The sequence below is a fragment of the Nannospalax galili genome, unplaced genomic scaffold, assembly GCF_000622305.1.
Source record: "Nannospalax galili isolate Female #2095 unplaced genomic scaffold, S.galili_v1.0 scaffold571, whole genome shotgun sequence".
NCBI classification, from domain to species: Eukaryota; Metazoa; Chordata; class Mammalia; order Rodentia; family Spalacidae; genus Nannospalax; species Nannospalax galili.
In genome coordinates this window covers 587,006-597,741 of record NW_008330297.1, presented here as the reverse complement: position 1 = coordinate 597,741, position 10,736 = coordinate 587,006, and the positions used below count along the sequence as shown (strand labels likewise).

The 10,736-nt window shown below is 44.4% G+C and overlaps 1 protein-coding gene across 5 annotated transcripts in view; it reads right to left on the bottom strand.

Moving 5' to 3' along the window:
- Positions 1-9,660, bottom strand: part of Casp6 (caspase 6) — a 27,229-nt gene extending 17,569 nt beyond the window's left edge. The window contains exons 1-5 of one of the 5 annotated variants that reach the window (XM_029568656.1): positions 9,511-9,660; positions 6,527-6,684; positions 5,403-5,444; positions 4,746-4,892; positions 3,930-4,006 (exon numbers count right to left, since the gene is read on the bottom strand). In XM_029568656.1, the coding sequence (XP_029424516.1) occupies positions 3,930-4,006; positions 4,746-4,892; positions 5,403-5,431 (253 nt within the window). In that variant the 5' untranslated portion in view covers positions 5,432-5,444; positions 6,527-6,684; positions 9,511-9,660. Of the gene's footprint in view, positions 1-3,929; positions 4,007-4,745; positions 4,893-5,402; positions 5,445-6,526; positions 6,685-8,962; positions 8,987-9,112; positions 9,137-9,378; positions 9,452-9,510 lie in introns of those variants that run through there. The other 4 variants (XM_008843518.3, XM_008843512.3, XM_029568660.1 and 1 more) reach the window with 4 other exon arrangements.
- Between the last annotated feature and the right edge of the window lie 1,076 nt (positions 9,661-10,736).

Genomic DNA, 10,736 nt, shown 5'->3' with positions numbered 1-10,736 from the left:
ATATAAGCGTAATAATTCATCTGTAAACCTAGAAATATGCAGCCTATTTTGAAAGAGATGTACCCTATCTCAGAAAAATGTTATTGAATAGGTTAATGCTGTTGTAATGAAATGCTTCTTTTAATTAAAAAAAATATATCTGAATTATTAAAGTTCAAAACGGTAGACTCTCATTACATTCATTAGCTTTTCTTTAGAACAGAAAAGTAATGAAGAAAAATTACAATGGGCAGCTTTGTAAAAGATCCAAGTTACTTAAAAACACAACAAAAAATTATAGACAACATCCTTGAGGATCATGGACACAAAGACTCTCAGTAAAAGGCATATAAACTGAATTCAATCACCCATTAAAAGCAATCACATACCATGACTATGATAGCTTAATTTTAGGAATACAAAGATGGGTCAGCATATGCAAATCATGACTGTAACAGAGCACATAAACAGACTCAAAGACAGATATCACTTCTCTTTTTTTTTTGGTCTCTTTGAGACAGGGTCTCCCTGTAGCCCCAGCAGACCTATAACTCACTATGTAGACCAGGCTGGCCTTGAACTCACAGAGATCCACCTGCCTCTTCCTCCCGAGTACTGGGATTAAAGGCGTGTGTCCCCGTTCAGGCAGAAATCGTATCTTGACAGATGTAGAAAAGTCTTTTACAAAGTTCAACATCTCTCCCAATGAAAGCCCAGAAAGGAAAAGAGGAACATGCCTCAACATAACAAAGCTATCCGTGACAAACCTATAGCCAGCTTCATACCAAATGAAGAAAAACTGAGTTTCACTTCCTCTAAGAATCTAAGAATAAGACAAAAAGTTTACACACTTCCCAGTTTTAGTCAATAAAATGCTTTAAGTCTTAACTAGAGCAAAAAGGCCATAGAAAGAAATGAAAAAAATAGGAAAGAAGACATCGAATTGTCCCTATTTTTAGACGACACGATCCAAAGACTCTCTACTAGAAATTCAGCCGTGATAAACATTTTCAGCAAAGTTACAAAAATCAGTAGCTTTTCTATATGCTATTAATGAACATGTTTAGAAAGAAATTAGGAAAACAATTCTATTTACAATAGCATTTTTAGAAAACAGGAATAAACTTACAGAGGTAAAAGACTTCTACGGTGGAAGATGGAAAGGCCTCCCATGCTCATGGACTGGCAGAATTAATATTGCGAAAATGCCAAAAGCTATCTATAGGTTCTAATGAATTTTTAAAAATTCACAGAATTTTTAAAAAATCCCGAATTACATATAAAAGCACAAAAGAACCTAAATAGCCAAAGCAAGCCTGAGCAAATAGAACGACTGAACCAGAACAAGAAGCCAGCACGACACCACCATAGACAGCCAAAGACCCAGAAATTAGCCTACACAGTCTCAGCCAACTAGTTTTTGACAAAGGTATCAAAACATGCATTAAAGACAGCCTCTAACAAACTGTGCTGGAAAAACTGGATCTCCATATGGAAGTAATATCAAGACCTAAAACACCGAAACTGCTGTAACCATTTCAAGGTTCAGGCATCAGTGGACCAGTGAGATGGCTCAATGGGTAAAGGTACCTGCTGTCAATACCCAGTTCCCAGAACCCACATGGTAGAAGGAAACCATTCTTGTGAGCTGTCCTCTGACTTCCACACACATGCCTTAATGTGTGCACACAGGCATGGGAACACACATACACAAACACAAAATAACAAATAAATGAAAAGGAAAAGAGAAAGATGTCCACATAGGTAAAGACTTTCCGAAAAAAGGAAAGAACTGACAAATGGCACTGTATGAAATTTTAAAAACTTCACAGCAAAAGAAATAATTATCAGAGTGAAGAGACAGCTTATAGAATGAAAGAAAATCTTTTTCAGCTATACACCTGACAGGGGATTAATATCTAGAATATATAAAGACCTTTAAAAAAAAAAAAACAGAGGCTCTGGAGAGATGGCTCAGCGGTTAAGAGCACTGACTGCTTCTGCAGAGGACCCAGGTTCGATTCCCAGCACCCACATGGCAGCTATGAACCGTCCTTAACTCCAGCTCCAGGGGAATCCAAAGCCCTCTTCTGACTTCCGCGGCATTGCAGGACATGGGTGCACTCACATACATGCAGGCAATACATTCGTACACATAAAATAAAAAAATAAATAAAATATTAAAAAACAAAACAAAACTGAAAAACCAAATAATCTAATGAAAAAAAATGGGTCAATGGAATGAAGAGACACTTCTAAAAAGTGAAGTACCAATGGCCAATGTCTATAAGATAAAATGTTCAACAACCTTGGCCATCAGTAAATGTAAACCAACAATATCTTGAGATTGGCACTGGGGAGATGGCTCAGCAGTTAAGAGTACTGGCTGCTCCTACAGAGGATCCAGGTTCAGTTCCCAGCATCCACATGGCAGCTAACAACCATCTGTAACTCCAGTTACTTGTAGGGGATCCAACGCCTGAACTCTACACACATTGTACCTCATGGGGACACTTACATACATGTAGGCAATACACTCATACACATAAAATGAAAATAATAAATAAAATATTTTTAAATACTTTGAGATTATTTCACCCCTGATAGAATGGCTATCAATAAAAAAATAAAAATAAAAAACCCAGCAAATGCTGGTAAAGATGGGAAGTGGGTTTCAAGGAAGAAGTATATACTTCTATATTGTATACTTCTATAATATATACTTCTAAATATATACTTGTATACTGCTGGTAGGAATGTAAACCATGCAGCCAGGATGGATGTCACCAGGGGAATTCCTCAGAAAAAGAGGACTACAACTACCAACAATACCACTCCAGGGAGCAACCCCCAGGGACTCCAAGGCAACACGCTAGAGACACCTGCTCATCCATGTTTACTGCAGCACTACTCACAAGAGCCAATCAGTTTAGGTCTATCAACAGATAAATAGATAGGGAAAGTGTACGTTTACTCAATGGAGTTTCACTCAATCATAAACAAAAACAAAATCTGTCATCTGCAGGAAAATGGACAGAAAGGGAGACGATCACACTAAGCAGAATAAGCCAGACCCAGAAAGATAGGTTTCATATTTTCTCAAAGTATAGAAATGATCCCTGACTGTATTGTCTTAAGTTTCACACTGCTCTCTCCTATGTGGAATCTAGGATTACACACACACACACACCTGTGACATGAAAATAGAAGGTAGACTATTTGGGAAGAGGAGGGGAACTGGTAGGAGGAAGGACGGGGAAGAGGAAGTGGTAAGGAGTGAACGTGGTCAAAATATGTGCTGCACTTGAGCAAAAATGCCATCATGAAATCTGTTGTATACAATGACTATATAGGAATAAAACAGAGCCAAATACTCAGGCAATAAATTAAGCTTCTTTGAACCAGCAGACTTTCCTCGAGTAGACGGGAAAGATCCAGAAGCTACCGCTCAGCACTGCCCATGGGAGGCTGCATCTCTGACTGAACAAGCTTATAGCATGAAGCAGCGATTGAAAGCATAGTGTACTATATTGTATACCTTATAACTAGAATACCTATTGCACAGTGCTGTTGTAAAATTTAACACAAGCAAATCAGCACTACTTTGAAGCAGAGAAAAACAAGGTATGAGTAAAAAAAATAATAAACCTTCCCTAAAAGGTTGAACAACTGAAGAAACTGCATGCTTACCACCTGATACAGAGGTCATTCCCTCCATTTCTAGAATAGTAACAGTCTATACTGGAGGCATGCTAAATAGAAACTTTGGAGGCAGAACATTTTGCCAGATCTTAGGTCTGGTGAGGAGTGTAAATACAGAGGCATGACCAAAACCTGTAACCCATGTGAAATTAACTTTTTTGCTGCACAGTGGATTATTGGTATCTATCTCTGGAGAGAGCATAAAGTTCTCAATCCCAGCAGAGATCTTGAATTGCAAAACTACTTACCCTCCTGAATTTTGAGTAGGACTTCTTCTGTTTTGAGATCGTTAAAGCATTTCACTTCAAATCCTAGATCTGAAAACCTGGTGGTACATTAAAGTCAGTATTAGTTTACGAGCTTTTCCAAGTCACCAAAGATCCTTACTTTTTGAGAAATTCTAATACATAGTTCTATGACATATGAATCTAACTTTTTTCCAGGGAAAAAAATTACAGTGATAATTTCCTTGGAAAGGATTGAACAGTAATGAGAGTTAATTCAGTTTAGAATCTTGCAATCCTATAACACACATCTATTAGTAACAATGCAAAATCCAAGAGCTTCAATAGAACTGGTAAGGAAGATAGCTCAGGCAAGTTCTTTTTTAAAAAATATTTTACTTATTATTATTTTTAAAAATATTTCATTTATTATTTTTATTTTATGTGTATGAACGTATTGCCTGAATGTAGGTAAGTGCACCCATGTCATGCAATGCCTGCAGAGGACAGAAGAGGCTGTCGGATCCCCTGGAACTGAAGTTACAGACAGTTGTTAGCTGCCATGTGGGTGCTGGGATTCGAACCTGGGTCTTCTGCAAGAACAGTCAATGTTCTTAAACGCTAAGCCATCTCTCCAGCCCTCAGGTAAGTTCTTAAGGGAGACTCTGTTTGGGGGTGGGGAGGAGTTCTGTATGGTTTGTGGTGTTGGGGATTGCACCTGGGGCCTCACGCAAGCAAAGTACATGCTGGAACTAAATGAGCCTCTTGACCTGCTATCAGTGTTGATTAATGATTAGTGATGCTATCACTTAAGTGGGGCCCCATGACAGAAAACTTTACCTTCGAAACAGGTTGTCCCTGTCTGCATTGGTGCCCGGCCTGTCTGGGAGTGTCAAGTGCCAGAAGAACCTCTCGTGATTGAAAATTAGGGCAATGCCTCTCCTCTTGTGGTCCATCTTGTATTTTTCTGCTGGATCAAACATTCCCCTGACAAGTTGATAGCAACAAAAACAACTCATGTTAAATTATATTAAATAATGAGCTCCACCAAGCCTATGTCAGGATGCAGACAGAGGCCACCAAGCCTAGATCAATGTGCAGATGGAGGCCTGCTGCTTCGACTAGGCTGAACACTGGAAGGACTGTGTTGATCAGGAAACTTAACTGTTAGTTAACAACGAGTGTGCCACCTTGAGCTCTGCATCCCAGCCCCTCTGCACTGACGTTTCCTCCTGGTCCCCAGAATTCTGCCACATGGCCAATCTCTAGTACTAAGCCCATGCCTTACCAAATCTTAAATAATCTGAACATCACCCCAGGTCCTTTGACAATCATCAGCAGCAACTAATCTTACTATACGTCAGCTCCCCAGATATTAAAAAAACCCAACACAGCAATTGTAGTCTCTAACCCAGGTTGCATTCTTGCTTTTGTTTCTAAAGGGTGATTGTGAGCAAGAAAGGAAAAGGCCATTATTAGAAAAGAACACACTTTTACCTTTTAGAGAAGTCGTTTGGTTCTGTCATGTTTTGTTCGTACCTATTAAAAAAAAGTTGTTAATTTAATTTTTTGAGACTGGGCCTCATTATGTAGCCATGACTGGCCCACAACTCTCTTTGGAGACCGGGCTGGCCTTGATCTCATAGAGATTCCAACCCTGCCTCTTCCTCCCCAGTGCTGGGATTAAAGGCGTGCACCACCATACCTAGCTTGTTAGTTAGGCTCAGACTTTGGGTCTCTTGAATGACAAGATCTGTACTGACTTCCTCACCATCTAGACACCCCTCCCTACATCCTTCTCTAACCTACACAGTGATGGAATGAAGCTGATCTGATCCAGCCACTCAGTGTTCCCAGTGACCCATGTGTTCACTACTGGCCACACACGACTACTGAGGGCTGAAACAGCAAGTTTAACTAAGGAACTCCATCTTTATTTTGAATGAATTTATTGTGTGCTGCTTAACTTGAGACTACTTTTTTCTTCAGGAAGGTCTCAAGCTCATGGGCTCAATGCTCCCCCTGGCTGAGCATCCTATGTGCTGGGACAGAAAGCACACGCCACCTGGCCCAGCTTTCAATGAAATTCAATTTAAGATTCCCGTGCAGCCAGTGGCTTCCATACTGAAAGTGCTCACCATCAATAATCTGTTTTCATCTGAGTAATTAACAGCTTAAAGGGAGGAGAGAGCTATAATGTTAACGAGAAAGAAAGATGCACCTTTGGCTGAGGTTTTAGAAGGCAGAATAGACTGTTTTCCTCCCTGTCCTTAACAGTCTCCCCTGACACCTGATTGTTCCAACTTCACTTCACCCAGGGGAAAAAAAATACAACAAAACAAACAAAACACTACCCCAGCAGTGAGGGTCATGGTGGGGAATCTGGCTCAGGGCCCTTTAGCCAGTTGCTTTCAGCCTGTCCCTTTTGGAGTCTACTCAGACAGTACTTCTCAATAAAGACTCAGGTAGGGCATTTCCTTGTCCAACAGGTCCCAAGTGGATTTTCTCAGCTTGCCTCAGAATTCCTGGGTGTTAGAATACAGTTCCTTGGGTCTCATAACTATGATTTATAGAACCAGTCTCTGGGAAGAAGGAGTCAGCCAGAGAGGCAGCCACTTTACCTCAGTCTCTACTCTCTCCTTGCCCGAGCACTACCACAGGAACCAGTCACTTCTCCGGACACTCACTGCTCTGAGAGGCGATGCACAGAGGCCTCAGTCACTGGGCTTCTTCCTTCGCATAGATGTTCCTCCTGTGCTTCTGTTTCCACTCTACAATACTATAGAGAAATCGGAATTAACTTCCAGTCAAACAAATGGAATCCACACCAGAAAGCCAATCATGGTCCTCTCCCCCAAGACTCCAGCCCAGCAGGAAGGCAGCCAGTCTTGGCCTTGAGAAGGTGGTGGCAGACCTGGCAGGCAGGTTACTGCTTCCTGCTTTTGCCTCCATTGACTGTGGATCCCAAGACAGCTCAAGGTGTACCTGAGAGATGCTGTGCCAGAGGCCATTTCGAAGCTGACAAACTCCTGAGGACTAAAGTCCTAGAAACTCTGCCTATCTGCTTCCCTGTTCTGTAAGGAGAAGCTTCAAAGTGCTTCCCATCTACAGGAGCTTAAGGCAAGAGTTCAAGTTGTCGGCCATAATTTCCTCAGCTTAGTTAAGGCCTACAGACTTTCTTTTGAGTTGTTGCTCAAGAAAATCTATTTAAAATGACATTCTCCTTCAAAGTTATCAGATTCAACAACCTCAGTAAGGAATTCTAATTTGTTATTATGTGACTGTTTTACTTGCATGTAAGTGCATCTGTGCATGCAATGCCCATGGAGGTCAGAAGACAGTGTCAAGAGCCTCTGGAACTGGAGTTACAGAGGTTAGCTACCATATGGGTGCTGGGAACTGAACCTGGGTCCTCTGCAAGGACTGCCAGTGCTCTTAACCACTGAGCCAGCTCTCTGGCCCCTTCAGTAAGGGTTTTTTTTTTTTTTTTTTAATGTGTGTGTAAAGTTCAAGCTTATATAGTTTTAAAAATATATTTATTTTATGAGGCTAGAGAGATTGCTCAGTGGATGGCTCAGACCCTGTCTCTTGCTTTGTTTTTGTATTTTTGGGTCTTTTTGAGACAGGGTCTCCCTGTAGCCCCAGCTGGCCTGGCATTCACCATGCAGACCAGGTTGGCCTCAATCTCACAGAGATCCACCAGCCTCTGCCTCTCAAGTACTGGGATTAAGGATGATCTCGGCCACACTCTATTAATTTATTTTTAAAATGCATTCTACTTGCCCAGGCTCCTCTTGAACTTAATATCCTCCCGGCCTCAGCCTCCAGAGTAGCTGGGATTAAGATATCCTACATGAGATTTATAAACGCATAGCCATCTGTGATCTACTTATCAAAAAGGTATCAATCATTAAACATGACTCCAGCAGGGAGTGGTGGCACATGCTTTAATCCCAGCACTCGGGAGGCAGAGGCAAGCGGATCTCTGTGAGTTCAAGGCTAGCCTGGTCTCCATAGCAAATCCAGGCCAGCTAGGGCTACAGGGAGACCCTGTCTCAAAAAGCCCCAAAAAAAAAAAAAAAAAAAAAATCAAATAGGCTGGAGAGATGGCTCAGTGGTTGAGAACACAGGCTGTTCTTGTAGAAGACCCAGGTTTGAATCCCAACACCCACACGGCAGCTAGCAATTGTCTGTACTCCAGTTCCAGGGGATCTGACGCCCTCTTCTGACCTCCTCAGGCACTGTACAACACCGGTGCACTTACATACATGCAAGCAATACATGCACACACATAAAACTTAAAAAAAAATTAAAACAAAACACCCATGATGCCAGAGCTCTTTTGACTTCCTCCTCTTCTGGGCCACCATCATGTACATGTAAAGACTGCCTTCTCTTAGTTTAATTTTCAGAAAATTACTTGCTCCTTTTTCCTCTTCACCCTAGTTTCCAGACCATGTCTTTCTGGGTGGCCTGGCACTTTGGATACCTTATCTTTTATCTTCTCCACAGCCCAGGGGCAGGTAAAGAAAAGTGGCCAGGGTGCCTAAAATCAGCCCTGAGAGGTTGGGACTGAAAGTCAGGGCTACTGGTGGATTCTGGTGGATTCCAAAGTCTCACAACCTGTCACTAACCATCCACCAGAGGCCCACCTTTCCAAACAGGCTGTCACATGAAGAGCTACCCATATTCCCTGTCTGTTTAATAACCTGTAAGAGTAACCACCTCCTCCTTAGAACACACACAGGAAAGGGCGTGGCGTGGGGAAATAATGGAAAGTAGGGGGAGGAGACGAGGAATCAAAACCCACTGGGCGGGGCGGGGGCACGCCAGCGCCTGGCTCCCCACTTCCGACTTCCCACCTCTGGTTTCCCACCCCTGACAACCTAAGCTGGAGATGGCCACTGGACCCCGTGTGTCCAGCAGGGCCACTCTCAAAACCACACGGACTTTTACAGCTTGCCTCGGGGGTGAGGTTTCCCCGCACAGCGGCGGGCAGAAGCGCTGGAATAAAGCCTTTAGCTATCAGGCTTGCAGTCTCTAACTTTCACTAGTACCAATTTTGATACAGGAAGCCGGTCCTGAGCTGGAGTCCGGGGTCCGGTCGCACGGTCAGCCAGAAGCTGGTTTCCGGCAGCGGTGCCCAGCCCTTGCAGGGGGTTGAGCCCGGCCCTGGGCCGCTGCCCGGCGCTCTGCCTGCCACTTACTCCCGTGATAGGACGGCCGCCCCTTCCCACTTCTCCCAGAAACGAGGTGAAGGAGTCAATGTGCAAAACCCGGCTCCGCGTGGCCCGGCGGGGAGGGCTGGCGGCCGCCTTCAAACTTTCAGCAGCCTGGACCCTGCGGAGTCGGAGGACAAAGGCGCCGGGCAGGGCTAGCCTGGGCAAGCAGGGCCGCCTCCCGGGTCTCCCCTCGCTCCCCGCCCGCAGCTTCGACCAGTCCCCAGGCCGGGAAGCCGCCGCCCGGCTCCTACCTGCAGGCCAACTCCTCGACCTCCCAGCTATGGCCCGAGGCCGGGCTTACGGAGGTTCCCCCGCACGCCCCGCCCCACCCCGCCCCATGCAGCCCGCCTCTCCCTCCCCCGCCGCGGGCGGGCCCTCAGCACCTCTTCTCCCGAAAACGCCTTGGGGGTACCGGAGAACCCGGCGGGGAGGCGGGGGTGACCCCTGGGAGCTCTTCCCGCTCCTGCTCTGTGCAAATGCTTTGTTTAGACCAGAGCTGGGCAACACCACCTGGAGGCAACTCCGGGGAGTCGGGCTTTTAACCTTCCTTTGCTCCTTTCTTACACCTCTAGTACCTGACGATGACCTTGAACTTCACGTCATCCGGCCTCCACCTCCACGACTGCAGTGGCGACTGGCGTCCGCCCCAGCTTTGTGGAGTGATGAGTATAAACCCAGGGCTTCCGGAGTGCCAGGCAAGTACTCTGCCAGATACTGGATTTTTAAATCTGGCTTTCATAAGTAGGGGTTATTTGGGCAAGAGTTTATGCAGGAACTCTTGGGACGGACTAGGAGGTCTATAGCTTTTCTCTGGGAGAGCATGCGCCAAGAGTGTCTATCCAGTGCCACCTGGAGGCTCGGCCTTCAGTAGAATCTAGCTCCTCTTGGGTGACTTTGACTATGGGGGAATTTTATTTCAACTGACAATTCTTTCAGATTGAATGAAGAGTGGGACCTCTGTAACTCCCTGAGGGGCTAAATCTAGTTAAGGTGTAACCAGTTGGCTGAGAATTCTTTTATTCTTTTTCTTTTGGTCAGTCTGGAACTTTCTTTGTAGACTAGGCTGGCCTCACTCTCAGAGATCCGCTGTTAGGGTCTGAGACTCCGTGAGCTTCCCAGGAAAACAATATGTACGAGTGCGGAGATATAATTCAAGCAAAGTCTTTATTAAGCCAGCTAGGTGGGGTCAACTGTCCTCCCAAGACACGCAGGCCTGGTTAGAGCAATCGACCCTGAAGCAACTTCAGGCAAAGTTTATATAGGATTTTCACAGCCGTTGTACCAGAGCCCATGCATTTTCACACAACCAATAGCTTTAAAACACCTAACCTATAGATTTAAGCCAATTCATGTGTGTCACCCTCTGGGTGGTACGTGTCAGTTTCCTGATTTCTGTAATCTCTTATTTACACAAGCATTTCTGACAGCCTTCTGTTATCTCTCACATGCCTATGTGACTTATCACGGGTCATGCCCTGGGGCGGCAGCCCATATCCCGTTATCTATCTCCGGGCACCCTTATGTCTCAGTCTAGCCTTCCCAGAATTGAGTGGCTCTTACCCAGGAAGTTATAAGCAATGAAGTAATTAAACTTAAGTACTATTAAATT